At 37.4% G+C, this 22,264-nt stretch overlaps 1 protein-coding gene across 6 annotated transcripts in view; it reads left to right on the top strand.

The window, feature by feature from the left end:
• SH3KBP1 (SH3 domain containing kinase binding protein 1) overlaps window positions 1-22,264 on the top strand; it is a 212,887-nt gene that overhangs the window by 99,399 nt on the left and 91,224 nt on the right. For 5 of the 6 annotated variants that reach the window (XM_066313938.1, XM_066313936.1, XM_066313939.1 and 2 more), the window contains 3 exons: window positions 7,529-7,635; window positions 15,447-15,570; window positions 20,829-20,903. In XM_066313938.1, coding sequence (XP_066170035.1) covers window positions 7,529-7,635; window positions 15,447-15,570; window positions 20,829-20,903 — 306 coding nt within the window. The remainder of the gene's footprint in view (window positions 1-7,528; window positions 7,636-15,446; window positions 15,571-20,828; window positions 20,904-22,264) is intronic. The other variant, XM_066313937.1, reaches the window with a different exon arrangement.

Genomic DNA, 22,264 nt, shown 5'->3' with positions numbered 1-22,264 from the left:
GATATTCTAGAGGAAAACAAAATTCTAGATTAAAAATCTGACTGATGTCCTAGATGCCAAGTATGAAAAAGAGTTTTGGTTTTTGTTGAGAGTTGTGATTTATTGCATGTGTTCATTTTGTAATAGCTCTCATGAGTGCAGCAAGCAGAAAACTCATTGCTGTATTTTTTGCATCTTTTCAGCATTTCTTGACGCATTTGTTTAATGTATGTTGTTACTTGTTGGAGTGAAAATAAAATGTTGACAATAGTGGGTTTTTTCCCCTGCTAAGAGAGGCTTATTTGAAACTGATCTAGCAGAGGTCAGAGTAAGACCTGCAGTGTAATGTCAGTACAGAGAGATTGAAAATCTGTTGAAAAGAATGGATATTCTGGTGTCTTAAAATGAAGTAGCACAGTTGTTAGCAGTCTTTAAAAAAAAAGTCATACTTTTTATAGATGTTTGTGAATTTTACTCTTTAGTTAAGTTGTCCAGAACTCAGCTGCAAGACAGCAAGCTGGGTAGTACAGAGCTAATACTTTTGGAGATTACTGTATGGGAATCCATGTGGTTTAATCTAAGTGCCTTCGTTACACTGAGAACATAACAAAAACTGAATATGCACAGTAGTTTTGAAATTTAGAGCTGTTTTATTTCATTTACTGTATGTTTGAAGTGCTGATCTGCATGGGCAGTTTAAGCTATGTGAATTATGTCATGGAACCTGTGAGAAGTGGCAAAGATGCAACAGTTATTCATGTGTGCCTTTGGTTTATTCAAACATTCACTCTAGATGTCAATACGAAAAAGCAGCAAAGAACCAAGTAGTTGGCCACTATCTCAAAATTCAGCTAAGGGGATAAAATTTTTGGGATTGTCCCATGATAGTATGACATATATGCAATAAGAATGGAAAGAGAAAAGGCCTGTCTGGGCCATTTGCACATATTGTTGTGTTTCTGTTCTTGCATTTTTTCAACTTAGTCTTTCATCCAAGAAAGAATATTTCAGAATATTCTAGGATATTCCATGTTGTTCTTTAGAAAAGCTAATTTATTGCTACAGATGTCTATTGTCTGCAGTATTTCTGAAAGCTCCTTATTCAGTCATTTCGTAAGAACTTTATGCTAACCACTGTAACAACCATATTCCATGATGTATCCTTGCAAGCCTTCTGTATATAAGAACCCAAATGCAGAGATAAGTGCAAGACCTTGTGTTGGATAATGGGTCCCCTCATGTCCGTAGGTGCTAATTACATAAGGGACAGTGGGGAACACCAGTGCCAGGCACTGGGACCTAGTGCATGTGGCAGTAAACAAAGTCTCAAAGGTGACCAGGACAAGCCACGAATTGATAGATGCCTTGGTGCTCAGAAATGCAGTGAGGACAGAAGCGTTTACTGCTCTTTGGAATGCACAGCTTGTAAAAGGCAGCAGATGAGAGCAACAAATTGTTATTGTGAGAATGGGCAAGAGAAAGTGTAATGTGGGAAAAGCTGTTGTTACTGTAAAAGCACCTCTTGCTGCTGCAAAATACTTTTGCATCTTTGGAAAGAGGTGTGAAGCTGAGTGTATATGCTTGTCCAGTATTTACCAGAACTGTGTAACTGCTCTTAAAGTACAGTTTTAAAAGCCTGTTTGAAACCCTGTCACTAAGTTCCAATTTTTATTTTGTGATGGATTTTTTCACCAGTAATGCTAATCCAAAATAATGATTTACATGATAAAGTTTAAGAGGTACAGGTACTAGATTTAGTAGATTTGATAATCACATTTTCAGTTCTGCATGTGGTTGAGTTTAATATGTAGTTTAATACTGCATTTTAATTACAAAGTATGTAGCCTGCATGCAAAGTCCTAGAGTTCCTGTTGGGGTTTGGAGTTGCTTTGTCTAATTTGCTGGTGATGATTTAACTGCATTCTTGATGAAGTTTCTATTCCATTTATGTGCATTTTAAAACTTTCAGAATAAGAAACAAAAACTTTGGCAGTGTACGGTTAAACTGTGGAAGTGTCTTTTGAGTTTATTTACAGTTATTTATCTAATGTTTCCTTCTGCTTTGGGTTAGGCTTAAGTGATGATCTCAGCCTCACTAGAGTTGCAGTTCTGTCTGTCACACGCACAAGCCTGGCTCCAGCTGTGGCATATGGAATTAACTTCTTAGTTAATTTATGATTTTCTCCTAAAAGCTTTTGACCACTAGTACTACATTTTTGCTGTAAGTTGCTTCAGTTAATTACTGCTGTTATGCAAAAGAATTATACCCATTAAAAGGCTTGATTACTGCTGCATGTTTTTAACAAAAGAATAAATTAATTGAACAATGAGGCTTGCTGTTATTCTGACAGTGCATATGTGTTAGGATGTGATGGTGTTTATAAAAGAGGTGTCTTCCAGGCTTTCAGGTTCCTCACAGACAAATCCTGGCCATAAAATCCAGAGCAGCAGCCAGATGGCTGAAACTTGGAAGTGTTGCTGTGGAGTCTAGCAAGAGAAAACACTCCTGAGTAACAGTGGAACATTAACACACTCAAAGTAATACATTACTAGCAGTGAAGCCGTACTGCATTGTGGCTTAATTGTGCTTAATGGAGTCCTGCAGTCTCTGTGATTTAGCTGCACATGTCAAAGCAGGGCAATTCCCAGTTCATCTGCCTGGAGAAAAACACGGCAGCTTTACATAACCCGTATGAGAGAGTACTGCAAACATATCAGATACTCTGTTTCCCCTCACCTCCTTCAGTTTATCTTTCTCTTCTCTGGTGTATTAATGTCACAAATTCGAACCAGACCAAAAAACCCAAAGTAAACACCCCCTCCCACAAACACATCTTTACCCCCTATATATGTAATTCCCCACCCAATATTTCCATCCCATTCTGTTTTCTGCTAGATCTTGAGATGTTTTTTGTCATCCATCCAAAGCCATTCACCTTTTAGCAGCATGTGGGTGATGAGAGAGTTTGAATTGACATGTCAAATCACAGGTCAGAATTCCTCTGCCAAAGCCCTCCAGGAAAAAATGGAAATTTGAATTTGGCCATTCTGGTGCCTTCTAAAATCAGAATTTTTTTGCTAGTGAATTGGTGTAAGAGGATGGAGTCTTTGTGTTGTGGAAGATAGTGACAGAATCCACACTAGAATTTAGTATGACTAAGACTATCTGAAATCTTGTAACACTACCTTCAGTATATTTAAAGCAAGTTTTAAAGGTAACATGCTTAATGTTGTCTGTTTGCTCTTAATTAGGTTATTTTCTCAAAAGCATCTACCTCTTAGAAGCAAAAGCATCTATCTTTTTGCAGTTCTACCTTTTTTCTTAACGTGTATTTTGATACACACAATTGTCATGAATCACTTATATTTTGTTTCTGCTTATTGGTAAAAAGGGATTGGTTGAAACAGGGGGAGAACTCGTTTTAGAGTGTTCCCCTTTAAATTGTCTTAAGCTAAGTCAACAGTTCAATGATTTATGGAAACAGAAAGGTGATACAGTAACCATCTAGGCTGGCTGTCCAAAAGAGCTCTACCATTAAAATCATTACCACCCACCCAATATGTGTATAAGTCATCTTTAGTTATGCAATAGTTGCCTTTTGTCTTTCTGCACATTAAATTTAGAACTGGTTTCTGGCTGAATCATATCACAGCCCAGCTTGTCTAGCTAGGAGACACTGCACTGAACCAGTTCCCCCCAGTTACAGATACAGCGTTGAAAGCTGGAAGAATCAAAAGTCAAACTGAGACTGATGGGCAGATGATGTCATGTGCGGGAAAATCTGAAGTAGAAGACAGGAAGTTTCTCCAGCTTGTCTTTTTTTGTCCTAACAGAGTGACAGGATAGGCTACGAGACATTGGCATCAGTGAAAATTAGACTCTACAGAAATCACCATATAACTCACTCACACATGCACACATTTATATAAACATCTGTCCCATGAGAGAGGTTTTAGGGCTTAAAAAAGGTCACTTGGCTTTTAAAATTCAGTTAACTTTGAAATAGTTTATTTCCTACCTATGTTGCTCCTGCAGCTGTTGCTGCGATTTTCAGCTAATCATGAGCTGTCAGTTTGTGACCTTTCCTAGGTCTGATGGCTGAAGTGCCAGTGTGACTGTGTAGCATTGCCTCAGGTTTTGATGCCCTTTACAAAGGTAAGCATTAAATGCAAATATATTGTCATTGCATCTTTCTTTTGTCTTTGTTGCTAATGCCAGAGGAGCATTTAAATGATGCTCTCTTGCATGTTTACAGCTGGAGGAAACCCCTTTACGGTCTCCTGCTGTCAGACCAACAACACCATTTTAAGGATCCAATCAAAGACCACTTCGAAGCAAATTAGATTTGTGCCTTCAAGGATTTATTTGTTTGCTTATTTATTTCAAACTTCTAAATACAAGTTAATTCCTTTTTCCATTTGACCTAACTTTAGACCTTTTAAAGTCTGTTCTAGTCACACCAGTAGAAAAAGGGCTGTAGAGCTCTTCACACAACTCATGTTCTTCTCAAGTGCACCAACCATAGCATATAGGGACCATCAGCACCTTCTTCCTAAAACCAGAAGTACTGAGTGTTGGATCTGTTGTCTAACATTAAATCAGAGAGAGCAACTAAGTGGTACATAGAATCTGTATCTCTTGCTGGCCAACTACCCCTCACTTAGGTGTTTCTTTAGAGAAAGATTTGGGAGGAGAGGAGAGACCAGTGAGGCAATGAGATTAATGGAGATAAATGCTGACTTTCACTATATTTTACATACAGTAATAAAATAACTTTATGGCTTGGGAGGGGGAAGGATTCATACAGTTGTAGTATTAACATCCAGAACTGTGTTTATTTCTTACTCTCAAAAATATTCTCCTAGGAGTCACACAATATTGACTATTCAATAGGATGAAAACTACAGTCTGTCACATCAGGCAACATCAGCAGCATCAGTTGCTACTTGATGTTAGAAATCATAGTGGGAATGCTATTTTTAGGGGAAATAGCAAGCCTCTCTTGCACAATAAAAGAAGCCCTCAATATAGAAGGTATTTATTAAATTTAAATTATTTGGAATGCAGCTCTGTAAAGTTGGCAGTTTAGGACTTTTTTTTAGATGGTGAAGAATGAGCAGGCATCTGTAGGTGGAAAAAAGACCTAATTTGAGTGAGTTTGGTTACACTGCATTAAGGTATTAACTTTAACATTCAAAAAGCTGCCACTCATTTAGGATTGAAGTGGCTGTGAAAAATACTGTCAGAAAGCTGAAATCGGTGGATTCCTTTCTACCTTCTTTTTTAGTTCCAATTAATAAATTAGAAAAAAAAGATCTGTAACCTTTTTTATCACTGTTAACTCTAGAGAAGGATTATCAAGAGATGTTGCAGAACAAAAAATAGACTTGCCATAAAATCTACTTCTGTAATTTAATTTTAGAATTAAGACGGTGCTTGGAAAGTGTTTATGCTTTCAACTTGGGTGCATATTGAGCATGTTTAACAGTTAAGAGAAATAGCATAAGAGAAAGTAAATTTACTTGCGTAGAGTGCCTGTATATATTTGTGTGGATATATGTATATAAATTATGTAAAATACCATGATTTATAAAATGCACACCTTCTAGAGAAGAGAGGATACTCAGGGAATTCTGTGTTTTGAATAAATTCTCTCTTCCTGCCTTCTGCTTCTCCACCACATTCCAACACAGTCATGATTCATATCAGCAAGTTGTACTTTAGCTAACAGAGGCTAAGCAGCCAGCTTAGCAACTTAATTTAGGGAAGTTCTCTCATCTCATACAACTATAATTACATGTAAGCCAGCAGATCTGGCAAACAAACCTCTGGAGCAGAGTATTTTCACTTATCTGTCTTAAAGCTCTGATGGCAGAAGTGTCAAGTAAGGGGTCTTACTCAAAGCTATGAATTCAGAGTCTGGACATCCAAGCTAGAAGAGAAAGATTGCTGTTAACATCATTTCCAGTGTCTGGTTGATTATCAGAATTAGCCTGTCTTAACCTTACTAACCCAATTGCACTGGTTTTGCTTCTATTTCCTTTAACTTAACATTAGTGCACCTTACAAATACATGTGTGTACACACATATACACACACATATATATCTGCATGTCTATATAAATGTGAGTTCCTGCCTGGTGCAGCAGGAGTATCTGTGAATGCCCCAGCTCTCTGGTGCCTTGGCAGAATGGGTGTGAGGCTCTGCAAATGGAACTGAGCAACGGTGATGATGGTTAATCTGCCACGGAAATGTCACCTGGGTGATGTCAGCCTATGCCCTGTGTCCAAACTGCTACCATAAAGAAAAAAAGGCGGGTCACTCTTGTCTTCTGAAGGGAGCAGAAGGCCTGATATGCCAACAGGACCCACTGTGGGAACTCTGCAGTCTCCCTGGGGCTGGGGTTGAAGGTGTGGATAGAAAGGTTCCTACCCTGGTACAGCCCTCAGATTATTGTCCATTACTGATTTCTCAGGTAGGCAGTGATAAAGTTGCAGCTAGCAGACTAAGGGCAATCAGGAGGTTGATTCTTCAGGGCCTTGGGACAGCTGCTTAAGGCACCAGGAGCACAAGTAGTATTCTTCTTTATCCTTCCAGTCACAGGGAAGGAGCATGCAAGAAGCCATGAGCCATCAGATCAATGCCTTGCTCTGAGCCCTTTCCTACAAGAAAGACATTGACGTGCTGGAACATGTTCAGAGAAGGGAACAGAGCTGGTGAAGGGTCTGGAGCACAAGTTCAATGAGGAGCAGCTAAGGCACCTGGGGCTGAATACCCTGGAGAAAAGGAGTCTGAGGAGGGACTTCAACATTCTCTGTAATCACCTGAAAGGTGTTTGTAGTGAAGTAGGAGTTGGGTTCTTCTCCCAGGTGGCAAGTGTCAGGATGAGAGAAAATGGCCTCAAGTTGTGCCAAGGGACATTTAGATTGGATATTAGGAAAAATTTCTTCACAGAAAGTATTGTCAAGCATTGGAGCAGGTTGCCCAGGGAAGTGGTATTTGGAAGACATGTAGATGTGGGGTTTAGGGATATGACTTAGTGGTGGACTTGGGAGTTCTGCATTAACAGTTGAACTAAACAGTCTTAAAGGTCTTTCCCAACCTAAGCAACTTTATGATTCTGTGAGTAAAATAAAAAGAATGTTTAATGAGTTATTTGTACACCTTTGAAAGAATTGTGGACAAAAAAGATACAGCTGAGAGTTTATTTCCTTATAAGCTTTGGATCCCTTCCCCATCCCTCCAGTTTCTGGATTTGCCTGCACCATGTGAATAGAGCAGTAGCCTAGAAGAGAAATTGTAGCAAATACATCTGGAAAGATCCTTTGGGTGAAGTTTGTCCATCCTGTCATTTTGGGTCTTTGGTAAACTTTGGCTCTTTTTATAAGTTAAATCTAGGCAGATAGACTAAGTATCACAAACATTCAAATTCTGATTACAATACTCAAAGAATAATTTTTCATCTTTAATAATTTCTCCTGGCTTGTGTTTGGCATGGAATTTTATTTTCATTTTACAATTTCCCTATTTCCTTTATTTTCCCTCAGGAGAGAGAAACAGAAGAAGGAGATGTCAGGTGGCTTTCAGTTATATGCCTCAAAATGAAGATGAATTGGAATTAAAAGTTGGCGACATCATTGAAGTTGTGGGAGAGGTGAGCACATCTTTAACTGAGTATACATACATGCATTTCTGACATGTCTTGTGCATGCTTAGCTCCTCAGTACATAATTTAAATCAGACATTTTTCTTCTCTGCTGTACTGACCTGTCTGGTTTGGGTTGCTGTTAGGGATTATGGGATGTTGGGTTTTTTTTCTTATGGATTTTCTGACCTTTTTTTTCCTCTGTAGCATTCCTGCTGGTTTTATATCCATTGATGTTTCAGAGTTCTGTTCAGGGAAAGAGCTCTAAATTTGTGTTACAGAGCTCTTGAGTTTATATCTCTGAAGAACCCTGAAGAACCAAAGATTATAGCAGAAGAAACTTTTCACAGTTTTAGTAAGCCAGCCACAGGGAAAAACTAGCTTTGTAAAGTTAAACACATTCAAGAAATTTACTTGATCTCTACTAGAGTTCATCTTTTGTCATCTTTGGCAGCAAATTTTAAGAATTTCATTTTGGTTAAAATCAAAAACCCTAAAAGCAAATACCCCCCCCCCCCCCCAACAAAACATTTAGAGACTCAAGATGCACTTATTTTACTTAGAACTGGATGTGGAAAATGAATTACAGGAACTGGGAAGAAGCTATGGAAGCTTGGACAGAGAGACAGAGATTTTCTTTGCATGGGTGACTCTGGCTGCAGGATCAAGAAATGGTGTTTGCTCCCAATACCATCAGTGTTCCATTAGAGATTTTACGAATAACTTCTTGAGTTTAATAGCACGAGCACCAAAGTCAGAATTATAACATGCATCCTTTAAGTAGAATGCATTTAACCTCATTTTTTCTTATTTACTTTGCTTTAAAAAGAACTTTAGTTAGTTCAGGCAGCCAATATAATGTGTGTTGCAGTTTGTATCATTTATTTGTATGATTTTTTTCTCTGCTATGACTCAGCATTTAGTAATTGAACATTTATTTTTGTCAAGGATATATAGTTAATCTACTTTTTCCTGCATCTGTCACTTAAGCAATCAATTTGAAAAGGATATAAATTCTACTGTGGTCTACATGGCACCCAGCATTTTCTTATAAGAGATTAAATTCTCACATCTGAATTTAGAAGCTTAGTGATCACTGGTTTTGCTCTAACCTAGCTGCACACACCAACTCTGCGCATAATTCTTTGCCTGGAATCAGACATGATGTGTCACTTAACCGACCTTATTCTGTCTGTGAGCAGTTTTGTAATGGGGGAATTCAAGGTTATAAAAGCATATTTTGAATATATTGTAAACTCCGTATTATAATGAATTTCATGACATCACATGAACTGTTTTCGTTGGGTAATTTGAGGTATATTTGACCTCACATGGCCATGCAAATGCTGCTTAAAAGTTTTGAGTCTGTGTCTTTTAAGAGTAAATTGATGGAATAAAACCTTTTCCTAGTATCCAGCCAACAATTTAACTCTACTGAATGAATTATATTATTAAATAATTTAACTGACACACTAGGCATCTCTTATGGAATGTATCTCTTGTCTTTTTTTTAATTTGAAGAACTTAATTATACATACTAGATCTATTTATATCCAAAAGAGACTGAATATGTCTGCATTAATATTGAAAAATGTAGAACTATGAACTGAAACATTCCATGTACTTGCATGTGTGTGCTTATAGTTAAGGGCATATTCTTTGAGACCCACTTGGATTGCTCCTTTGAGTGAAAGATAAACTGGTGGAACAGGGAAAATAGAAAATGGAAAAAAATTCTCAGTGCTTCAGGAAGTATTGTTGTGGAACCTTTAGGGTTGATACTAAACAGTTGATGTTGAACACTTGTAACTTCCTCTTCTGCTCTTATCATAGTAGTGTTAATTCCTCGAAAAAGTAGAGCAGAATATTTCTTTTGAAACAGGAACTTTATTTGATGCAGAAAGTTGCACCAACAAATGTGCTGATATAATTGTTAGCCCTTCTGCTTTTAGGTAGTGCTGCAAAAAGAGTCATTGCATTGAAACAGAATTCATAGTGATTTTATCATTATACAGCACTTCCTATTTCATATGATAAGTATTTGATGTGAGCGACTTATTGTTTAAAAAATACGTCTTCCTCAGTTGTGAAAGTTGAGGGTGTTTTTTTGCAAGGGACAAAATCATCCTGTATTATTGTACAAAACCCCTCAAGGAACCAGAAAAAGCCTTTCCACATAGGCAACAATTCGAGATAATTCTTGTAAAATACAGGTTTTGTTTATCATTACTCAGGATTAAAAACTGGATTCTATCTTCTGCATTATTTAGAGCAGTTCAGTGTAATTGGAATATTAATGGTCATTCACTTCCCATTTCCAGTTGCTCTTTTCTCTTATCCCATCTTTTTAGTCATGAATAGGTCTCAGATTCCCACAGATAGCTTCTAATTGTATCTTCCTAAGGAAGTTGTATCAGTTGAATTCATTGGTTTAATTGATTTGGATTAATATTTTAAAATCTCTATGGATTTCTGTTTAGTTGAAAATGAATCAATTCCTAACTGAGTTACGGCAAACTGAAACTGGTATTGTTTAGGTCAGAATGCTGCCTGTATATCTTCATGTAGTTATTTAGGTCAGAATGCTGCCTCTGTATCTTCATGTAGTTATTGTGCAAAAAAAGGGTGTTAAAATGTTACTTCTAGTTGAACAACCCATTAAACTTCTGTTGCAAAGAAAAGCCAATTGGACTGCATTCTTAAAGAAGAGTGTTCTGCTCCTCCTCAAGCCTGTTTAAGATCACTGCCTCCAGCACAGGGTTGACAGAAGGGAGCACAAATTTCAGCTGCCTCCAGCAGTGTCCAAGCCTGTGTCCCCAGATTCCCAGTGAAAAGAGGTTACACTGACATCACATGGGGATGTGCTGAGGATGAGGGTGTTTTCCCTCTCCCACCTCTGCATATGTAGTAGCATCCAAAGCTAAAGATCCTTCTTCCTGCTGCCAACAGATGGGATAAGAGATTTTGAAAGGGGTTTTACGTCTGTAGTAGTGGTTGGTCAAATGGGAAATTCCTGTTGTGGCAGAAGTGATTTGGGGCTGTAGAATTGAAACAACAGCAAGTGTGAGTTTTGAACTTGTCAGCAGATGGATATCCTTAGAGGTTGTATGTGTTCAGAATTCACTGTTCCTTCCTGTTTGTCCTAAATAGTTAGAAATTAATTATAATGAGATCAAACATTCAACACAATAGATAAAATGCTTGTCATTAAAATAGATTTCCATAGCTACAGAGACACTGATACCCATGAGATATTAATTAACAGACTTAAATTAAAAGTACATTTAAAACTAACAAGAGAAGCATTTTCATCATTGTTTATGTTCACGTTTATTGTGTGATTGATAGCTTTTTGCTTCTCATTTTCCTACTTCATTAGCTCTAACTCTTAATTACAGTTGTTCCAAAATACAACTGTAACTAATTGTCTTATTAAATGCAGATATCTGAATTCCAATTATGTTTCACCCTTACACTTTTATGGGATGCTAGCTAATTAACCTGTATCATGAGAGTAAGGACATTTGGCACGTCATCCAAGAACTCTGAGGCTGCTTGCATTTGGGATTACTCTGTCACTGTGCTGCTATGTACCTTTTGGCCTCCTCCTGCTGAGAAGTCAGCTTTTTGGCAGTGTGTGGTGTGTGGAGTTAAGCTCACAAGTCCTTGACTGAGACCTTCTGTAATACCCCTGAGCTTATTCTTTGAGTTTTGTGTAACATTGCCATATATTGCATGACCAAATCCTATTGGTAACTCTTTTGAAATTATAAAAATACAAGTTGAATTTTAACAAATCTGTTACCTCTTATTTGCAAGATTAGTGGTTGGGATTTTTTTTTTATTCTTGTTACCAGATAAAGAGTGCAACCCATGTCCAAGAACAGGATAAACTGGGATTGAGCTGGACTTTTCTTGCAGTGACTTATTTTGGCATCTATAGAGTCAAAGGGGAATGAATATTTAACTGTAGTGAGGGGATGATCTGTGCCACAAATATAGAGCTGTATAAATTGCAAGAAAACAGCTGGGAATGAATGCTGGGGTTTCACATCCCTCAGTACTTTCCCGTGGAACGCTGTGGCAATTTTTCCAGATTCTCTTCTAACAGGTTTTTCACGAGCATTTCTAGGACTACTTATTTGGTTAGTTCGTGTGGTAGGGGACATTTTTGGGAAATGAGGCTGCAAGTGCCACTGAGTCCATAGAAGATCATCCAAGTTCTGTGTGATTGCTTTCACAGTCCCTCAGTTTCTTGTTTAGAAGATAATGTTAGAAAACCCCAACAAAAACCTAAACCACAAAAGCAAACCAACAAAAATTCCCAAAGCACATTTTGACACTTTAAAATAAAGAACCCTGAAGCTGGAAAGATTCCCTAGTACAAAAGTAATTGTGCCGTTTCTAAGTTTTACCTTCTGCACCCGAGTTATCAAACAGTTTCCAGATATATTCTGCTGTAACAGAGTCCCAAGGGATGGCTGACACCTTGGGGGCATGGCTCTCTGAATGCACTCCCAGAGTAAGCCATCAAGTGGCACTGTAGGCACCATCTTCTTTTGAGGTCTTGTTTCCAAAATTTGTTTTCCCATTAGCAGTGGATGTGATTTTGGCTCTTGGGAATCTGTATTTTTAATTTCCTTTCAACATGTGATTGCTTTTGTCCTTTGAGCTCCATGTTTTCCATTAGAATTTATAAACTAAGGGAGGTTTTTTCCTTTGCTTTCTATGCTCTAGTTCTCTCAAAGCAGAAGAAAATCTGTTCACCCTGAGCTTCTCTCTCCCCTGTTGCCTGCCTCTGGCATTGCTTTTATTCCTGGGACTTTGTTTTAGTTTCAACAGCCCAGAAGGACTCTGTTGTGATCCAGGGAGACTTTCTTCCATTTGAAACCTTTCCTGACTCAGTGCTTCCCTCATTTGTCTTAGCTAAGCTGTAAGTAATCTGTCAGCTTAACAGACAAAGCTGCAGCTTGTAGAACATCTTGTGGAACAGACCAATATGGGAAATTATTGGAAATGCATTTTAGGTCAGTGACTCCAAAGAGCTGGATATTTTAATCATTTAACAACTTTAGCCTATTAACTATATAGCAAGGTGTAAGCAAGCAGCTATGGCAGTCCTAGATTTTCTGGCAAGCAGCTGCTAGTAGAACTTCTTTTCCAGCACAGGACATGGACTGCCAAATGAAACCCTCCTCTTTTTAGATTGTTTGGTTTAGCACATGAATGCTGGGCATAAATCAGGAGTAAATTTATAAATTCTGAAAGCACTTTGTTTTAATAGCACAGTAACAAATTTTATTGAGCTCGTGCCTCCAGATGGATTACCCCCCATGAATAATGGATTCTCATTTGTAAGGTTATATTGGCTGTGAATTATTGCAGCTTTTCAAACCATATGGTAATGGAATGCCCTAGTTTGGGATAACTAAATCCTGAAGCTATTTTAGTGTCTTATATTGTATGGATTCATCTCTAGTGGTGTGTTTTGAGGCTTAAGGAAATGTAGCAGGTGGCTTTAATGTTTAAAATACTTAAAGCTTTTGATACTTTTGATGAAAATTTCCTAATAAATCTTTGGGAGGCCCAGTGTGACCTCAGTCTTTAATGTCTTGCTAACATGATCCTGCATTTTCCTTGTGGAAAAAAACCCTGGGTTTTCCTTTAGATTTTTTGCTGAATTTTGTAGAATTATTGAATATGACATGGCATTTTCAGACAATATTTCAGCCAGCTGAAAAACTTAAAATAAACTAATGAATGATCTGATTATATTCATGTGCAGTTTAGATATAGCTGCCTGAAGATCTTTATGTCTATATATATTTCTATACATACGGATGGAGATCCATAGATCAACACATCACATGAAGAGTGCTAAGGCTAACTGTAAGAAAACTCTGAAGTGTTACTCTGGAAGAAGTAAGCAAGCAAAAATTAGTTGATGAAAAGATGGATCTGAATGATATTGGTCATATTATTTGTCAAGTAATCTCAGCGTCTTGCAAAGCAGGGATCTTGGGAACTGTGTAAATCCTCTGATTAATCTTCTGGTCAATCAGCTAATGCAGTTATGGTTTAACATGTAGCTCTAATCAATACAGCCACCTGGGAATACTGCATTAGAAAAATAGAAATATTTTATAGCTCAAAGAGTCTTGGCCATTTTGTGCATTTTCTATATAACAATATATTTTTATATGGAATATAACATTTATATCAAATCATCTTTAGAGATATGATTTGTAGAGTCTGAGTGCTGTGTCATGCAGTTTCAGTTTTCTGTATTGCTTTTTATTAATCTGGAGAGAAGAAAGCAAATATTACCTTTTAGAGACTCTGATACTGTGATATGAAAAACCTCCACCTCACTGAAGTGATTGAGTGATATGTATGTGTTCTATCTTCTGAAGTAGCAGCAAGATAGTAAGAAGAGCAAGATAATTCCCAGACATGTGCTGGAGTTTACCAATAGTACTGAGACATTGGAGGGGAGAAGTTTTGTCAGGGACAAATGCTGAGATTAAATGAAAGTCTGGTCTGAACCACTTCCAAATTAAAACAAAAATTCAACTCACAGGATCAAGGAATGTGTGGGGTTTTTATTAAAATGTCTCATGCTGCTAAGTTGAAAAAATGCATACCTTCCTCTATATTTTGAGGAAATACTTAGTTGTATTATTATGATATTTCTTTTCTAAGGACTCTAAGTTTTTCACAGATAAGTGAAAAGACTTTTCAAATAATTTTTTTACAATAATTAACTAGCTGAATTTAAAGTGTGAGGTTGGTTTTTTAACAGTAAAATTAACTTTCTCTTTTCATAACTGGAGGGAGGGTAGGCAGGAAAGAGATGAGTCAAACATTATTGGAGACTGATGTGTCACAGATCTACACTGTCCTCCCCTGTCATATTTTTAGTGAAGGGACAGTGTCTGACAGATGAAAAACATTCCTCTATCAAGGGTGTGTTTAGCTGATGCATATAATCAGTCATTTCTTGCTGTGCCATTATAACCTAAAGGCATTTCTAAGGGCTGTCATTTCACTGCCTGACACCACCATTCAATCCTGAATGGGTTATAGAGGAGGGAGTTTGCAATTTTAAAGTGATATTTTCTCTTGGGATTTGGTAGGTAGTGTCCCTTCTCCTCCTGATAATATCATTATTATGTATTTCCGTACCTCTCTGTAAATCCTGAGTCAAATATTAATTAGTATGTTCTTTTTTCTCCACAGGTTTCTTACATTTACACATGAACAATGTAGCAGCGTTCTTAATTTTTAAAATACAAAATTTCTGATTTTGAGGGGGAAGGCAAGAATGTTTACATTATATTAAGATACCTAAATTAGATTCTCTGAGTAGCCCTTTGTAGGTGTTTCTCTTTCACCATTGATTACTTAGGGAATTCAAACAGAATCTGCAAATCACATCCATTAAGATGGTCTTGAATAACCATACAGTGTGCACTGAAAGTTTACTGATTGAATGGATATCCATAAAAATTGAAACGTTGAGGCACCCTGTGTTCTCTACTTGCTCTTTTGTCCTTTTATTTAATGCTTGTCTGTGCTTCTGACTGCTGTCAGCACTGCTGACATTTACAGATGGGTTCATGCATCTCTCTTGTTTTCACTTATGAAGAAAAAAAAAAAGAGAGATATTCTGGCTTGGAGCCTATGCCATGTGCTCGTTATACCTGAAATTAATTAATATAAACTCTTCAGAGCCATTACTGTAATTTATTAAATGCATATAATGGTGCTCAGTAAAGTGTTGCTTATGTAAAAAAACCCTTTTTTTTGTCTCGATGCAGGTGGAAGAGGGCTGGTGGGAAGGTATACTTAATGGAAAGACTGGCATGTTTCCTTCCAACTTCATAAAGGAACTCTCTGATTCTGATGATGTTGGAATAGCACAGGAGGAGCAAGTAAAGTCAAGTAAGGAAAAACTTATTACTGATGTTCTGTATGTATGTCTGTGTCTTTAGCTCATAACGCTCTGATAGGATGGCACATGCTTATCTCTTGCTTGGAAGTGTTTTTGAATGCCGTGTTCTTAACTTTTGCTGAAAGGGTCAGATGATGATGATTTATGTATACCTGCAGAGCTACCTGAGTTGCAGCAGTGTCAATGCTTTCTGAGCAGTGCAAGACTTCCTGAGCCAGAGCAGAATAAGAAGAGAAAAGGCAATGATGATGACTTTGTGGTGCATTTCTATTGGTGCATTTGTATTTCAGAATTAATTACAAGGGATTTTTTTTCTTTAGATGTGGAAAGTAACCAAACATCTACACAGTGGTTTATTTAAAGTGGAGGGATTAAAGTGCCATGTTTTCTATAACAACTCGATTTAAGGATTCCTAATTACTGGTGTGGGACATGCAGCACTTTTTCCCTCCAGGTGCTGAGCATGTTTCTATCACCTCCGACACCCACTGCCCAAGCAGCCAAAGGGAAAAAGGCCAGAACTGGGACATGGACTTTGTTCTCTCATTTACAGTGGGCCAGTACTGCTGCAGGTGAAAAGCATGCTTGGTAACTAAGTTTGCAATAGTATAAGCATGGGAGTGGGTTGTCCTATTTATAATTTTTCGTGGAGAATAGTGTGAATCCAAACTGTGCTGTTACATGAATTGGAAAGCTGTTGCTCTTCATGTTTACTATGTTCTTCAAGCAGATAGTATTTTTTTTTTCCTAATTCAGTGATCAAATCTGAATCTTCAGAGGAAAAAAATAAAGAAGTCAATTCTATTTGCATATTTCAGGCTAATTCCACAATACTTGCCAAGGTGCTCCTATTTATAGAACTACAGATGTTCATTGCTATGTAGTGTTCTCCTGAGATCTCTGAATAAGCAGACGTCAGAGGACCACCAAGATCTTTGTAAGCTGATTTCAGCTGAAATTTAGAAAAACTTTTAAAGTTTACTCTGTCAATAAGAGGTAGAAAATTATGATACTTTCTTCTTTTTCCTTATTTTTCCAGTTAAGGTAAACTTGTCACCTTTATTCCATACCACAAAAATAAGATCCTGAAAACCCCAACTTCTGCAATGATGAAAATCTTTAATATTTCTGCAGTGGAGTACATTTTCAAGTGTGAATGTGTACTGGTGACCTAGTCTCATGGTCAGTGCTGTTCAAAATATTTAAATGTAACATTCCTTCAGACTGGAGTGAATGTATTTTAAACTTTAAAATTTTAATGTGATGGAGAGGGACAAAGGGCATTAAGTGAAGGTGCACATTTCAGTAAGATTGCAAACTGCTTTCTATAACCTGTATATGCTATAATGAATTATGTTCATTATAAACACAGTGAGACTTGGAAGAGCTAATTGTGTAGAGTAGTTTTAGCTCTGGCATCTGTAGTGTTTGATGCTATTTAAGTGAACAAGGTAGGTGATTCTGTTCAGGATGGAATATCCCAATTTTTTCTATATGAATGAATGAATATTCTTTCCCCAGGTAATTTGGTAATATATACTTTATAATAAACATCCTAAAAACGGCTTTTGACAAATCTTGTGCAAAAGCAGCCACAAAGCATTAACTCTTGATGAGCATCATGGCCCATGCTTTGTTCAGACTTGGATTTGTGTGCTGGTTCTGAGTGTCAGTGGAACCCAAACCTGTGATACTTGTAAGGAGAAGACAGCAGTAACACAAATATTGGGTTTCTGTCTTTGAATAAGTTGAAGGTAACTGTAAGTGGGAGAAGGGTTTCCTACTTTCCTGTATTTAATTCTTTGAGGGTGCTTTGTGGCTATCTAAGATGAGGAGCTATTAGATATACCTATAAAACAAAAGAGCACTGTATACCTCCTGAGAGAGAGACAGTGACTCAAGGAGTGCTGAGATTGTTATGGGGATTTTAATGGCTTTAGTTTATTTTTTCGTCAAGTAAAACTATCAATTCAAGAATTACATTCCCTTAAAAGGATTACGAGAAATATACATCAATTCAATTTTTTCTATATATGTTTTATGTGATTGATACAACTAGTGCTCTCTAACACATAGTGCTTCATGAGGCTCTATTCAGGCACACTGAATGTCTGGATTTGAAAATCTCCATAAGGAGATTGCAGAAATTTCAACAAGTTTACACAACTAATTAAGAATGATAATCTCATTCCATGTTTAGTCTGAAAACATAGAAAATGAACAAGTAAACCCTGGAAGATTTGGCCATACTAATTTGGCCAGATTAGTAGTAGTGTTGAAACGCTCTAGGTTACATCTCAAAAAGGTGTGTGTTCATGCCTCTAGAACAGCTCCTTCCTCCATGGATGACAAGCACCTTAAATCTGCAGTAACTCCTTTTTGTTTCTCTGGAAATTTTAACTACATCGGTATCACAGGACTTGGCCAGGTAGAAGCCTTGAATATGAATTCCAGGTTATGAAGTTGGCACTTGGGTGAGGGATTGTACCCAGGCATTGAACTCAGACCTTGGGCAGCCGCTGAGGTTCTGCTCAGCATTTAGAGGACCCTAGAAGGGGTTGGGGTTCGGCTCTGCAGTCTTGAGCAGCAGCCTTGAACTGTTCAGCCCACCTTGTAAAATGGATAAGGTAATACTTGGCAGATTTACTGTGAGACCTGGGAAAATAGCTCAGGGCATGTGGAGAACACTGTGCAAACACGCAAGTATTTTTAAGTTAATAATTAAATTTAATGTCTTGGTTAAATCTATTTAAATTTGATTTTTAAATTACATTTCACTGACCATCTATAAAGAGAATTTTTGAAGGGCTAATGTAATTTTTGTGAACTGAAAGTGAAAGAAATACAGAAGAGAAAAATTACGTAACTTGGCTTTTTAGGAATAAAGTTAATAAAACCCCATATTTCTCTGTCCTTCTGTTACAATCTACACCAGCCCCAGTGGAGAGAAAAATGTTGTCTGATTTTATTGGTTTTGTTGTGTCCATTTAAATTTTATGGCAGATCAGAGTAAATAGCCAGAAGAAATCATCTTGGTTTCTTTTCATGCTCTGCCATAGACTAACCTCAGAAGCTTGTTCAGAGCAAAAATTTCCTTTTTTGAAGATGCCTGGGGTTAGTTTTGGAAGTGCCAAATATTTCTGAGTCCTGACTGTGGGACTTAGCTTGCCCCTTATTTGGAAAGGGTTGAGAACCTGTGCCTCGGTGAGTGCTCAGCCGGCTGGAAAGCAAGACTGTTGCAAAATCAAAATATTTGGGAGGTTGTTTGATTTTAAAGTATTTGTCCCAGCTGTAAGGTGATTGCCAAATTTCTTGTCTTCAAAGGCGCATTTTGGAATGTAAGTACAGACAGGATCAGGTACTCTTAGAGTAAACAGCAGTTCCTTCTTTAAGGCATGCTTTTAAATGAACATACTGCTTTTGTGGGCCAATTGTTGCAGCATGAACTGGTAATATGCATTACCAATTCATTACTATATTAGATACATGAATTATAAGATTATTTTCCATATTTCTCAGAGATACAGTATCAATTTTAAGATTTTTTTTTAAATACCACTTCTTGTCAATACAGCCTGTTGAGAAGCAAAAAGTTGACATGTAGTCAAAAAAATTCTATTTGATATAATCACAGTTTAACAGTGAGGAGGTTATTTCAAAAAACATTTAGTATGTGTCATGACAGCATTAAAAGGTGGCCTTTGTATCTTGCTGTCTCTGATGTGTGTTCTCTAAGGTACAGCTGAGCCTCATGGTGTCTATTGACTATTTTTAGAACCTGTTAGTGATGGCCTCTGAAAAGTCCTGGCTGCTGGAGTAGAACTGATGATAGACTCATCAGCTGATGCTTCAGTCAGGCAACCTCCTCTGTTTTGAGTTTTTGGAAACATTAAATTTCCATTACTGTCTCTCTGCCTCTCCACAGTGTCATGAAGCTTAATGTACTTTTCTCTTAGCAGTGGGTTGATGTTTGGCTCTTCTAATAGCACTCTTTTAATGTTATCTTGTAAAAAGAAAGTGTAAAGATGGATCTGTAGCCTTTCAACTTCCTCATTACATAAAGCTAAGGCAATGAAAACATTTTGTTATTAATTAAATTGCAAGATCAAAATTAAGAATCAGCTTTTTATAATATGTAAATAAGTTTAGCTTTTTATTGTCTGAAAGTCCAACAGAATGATATACAGGAGAAAAAAATTCCCCACATTTTTGGTACCAAACTGGATATGATTCTGAGTTGTGACAATTCACATATACTGGCTATTTTGCTATACAGTTTTACTGAAAACATTAATTTTTCTGATGGTATACCTAGGGAAGATTGGGAACAAACTGGCATTGGTGTGTTCTTGGGCTTGCCTGGGTTTTTAAACCTGACACACTTACCTGCTCATGCCTTTACCTTCACTTGAATTTCATGTCCTAAATATCAGAGCATGAGCTATCTCACTAGCAATGGAAAAACAAATTATTGGATTTTGTAATAAAAATGTTATCTTAAATATCTAAGATGAGAAGTGGGATTTGATTTTTGTTGTTTGGATGTTTTCCCGCTGAATTTTAGAATTTTGCTTTTATTAATGTCTGTGCCGAGTCACACCTGATTAAACTTTTAGCTGAAATTTTGATTTATTCAGGTTTTAGTGTCCTATCCTTTCTACTAAGCACTGTTTAAGACCAATTCCCATGTCCAAAATATTTCCAATAGCTCATCTTGGAAAGATGCAGTATTTCTGAGGCTCACAGGATCCTGGTACATTAAAGAGGTGTGAGTATTTCATTGCCCTGTTCGGATGTCAGCTGTGCTTGTTGAAGTACACTACATCTGCATCAGGAATGTTGAGCCACTGTGAGAACATCATTGTAGTAATGATATTTTTTCAGGATTCCCCTGTGCAAGCCTGCATAAAACAGACAAATAATTTTATTTGCAAGTCTCACAACTTGATGGACAACAGATGAAACCGAAGAAGAATGCATTCTGTTGGACATTGAAAATAATGGCTTTAGCAAAATCATGAGATTCTGTTATCTGACATATATGCAGAAAGAATATTTTAACTTCATGTACAATCAGATATGTTTGTTAATGTTCTCGTCATTTTGCTAATGAGGCTTTTTAATGTCAGTGACTGAAAATACAGATTAAAACCTCTTCCTTTCCCTTCTTTTTACCATCATTCGATCTCTTTACCCCCACCCTGCCCCTTCTCCTTTTTTTGTCTTTCCTTCTCTTGCCTGCTGTCAGGAAAATCTGCCTTTGAAGGGACAATTCTGTACAGAGTGGTACCTGCAAAGATTGACAGCTACAGACGTTATAACAGTGAGTGTGTTAAAGAATCATCAAGCAACAGCTTCAGTCCTCTGAACTTGTTTGATTTATCTACACTTGTAAATTGTGCCACTGCTACCCACTTACGGCTACTCTCCATGCATATAGCTGTCTGTAAGCTGAAGTCAGTTTGCTGCTGATGAACTGCCCAGCCTTAATGCAATGAGAATGCACCTGTTCCTCCTGTGCATGTGTGTGTTCTGTGTCCATACAGTGTATGTGTATAAGCCCACCATAAATTGTGAATTACATTGGATGTTTTGGTTTCAGCTATGGATTGAATCTAAGACCATTTAGTCTCATCACTTTTTCCCCCTGAAACAAGAAGACTGTTGATAATCACCACTAATCTTTGAATTCAAAGTCCATCTGCTCTAGAAGTTCCCATTGTTATTGTTGAACTCATAAAGCATGCCTTGCTTTTCTTAAAGGATATTTTGGGGTTTGGTTTGTTTGGATTTTTCTTTTTTTGGTGATTTTTAAACTTTTTTTTCTTTACTTTACTGCATGCTCTTCATTTGGCATTCTGTCTTTGACAGTTATTACTCACAGCATTCTGGCTGATACTTTTTTTCTGCCAAGGAGAGTAAAAGATATAAAGCTATTTTCATTTCATGTTCAGGTTTTTGGCTTCTGCTTTTTAGAAGAAGGGCACATCCTGCTTTTCATGTTCTTTTTCTGCCCTGGTAATACAGGAAAAGAGAGAATGGTTACATCAGATGCAAGACAGAGGAAGCAATGAAGACAGAAATCTGTCCTTCCACCTGTTTCCTCATGGAGGAATCTAGCTAAAAGATTCACATTTGGTGTGACTAAGTGCAAAGTGTTCATTCCTGTCTTCCAGTGAAGAGGATGTTGTGCTAGCTTTGGCAGCTGCTTTTACCCCAGAGAGCCTTCTCTTGAGAGGATCCATGCTGTGCTGCCCTTATTCCTCCTTTATGGCTGGGAATGCTTGGTCTTCTGCCTCCAAGGACTTCTTATGCATGGTGGCAGGATGAAGTGGCATTATTCTGTTCTGATATTTGCCCATACACCTTTTTTTTTTTTTCTTAACAAATATGATCCTTTTTTTGAACAAAAGTCTTTGTGAATGTGTGCAGGTATGAGTATTTTCTTATGGAAAATTATCTCCCTGTCTACCAGAATTCACTTTGCAGGTCTTCACAAGCTCCAACCAAGCCCTTGCTCTGGCTGGAGCAGACCATGTGCCTGGTGGTCTTCAAACTTTTGTGGTGCTTCTCACCTTCTATCTCCATGACTGCCTATCAATCACTCAAATTTCATGTTTCTTGCAGTGTTCTTAGACCATCATGTCCTCTAACCCACCCATCTGATGAGCATAATAAGGATTT

The sequence above is a fragment of the Sylvia atricapilla genome, chromosome 2 (assembly GCF_009819655.1).
Source record: "Sylvia atricapilla isolate bSylAtr1 chromosome 2, bSylAtr1.pri, whole genome shotgun sequence".
Taxonomy (NCBI): Eukaryota; Metazoa; Chordata; class Aves; order Passeriformes; family Sylviidae; genus Sylvia; species Sylvia atricapilla.
The sequence above is the reverse complement of the archived record's forward strand: the minus strand, read 5'-3'. Positions and strand labels throughout refer to the sequence as shown.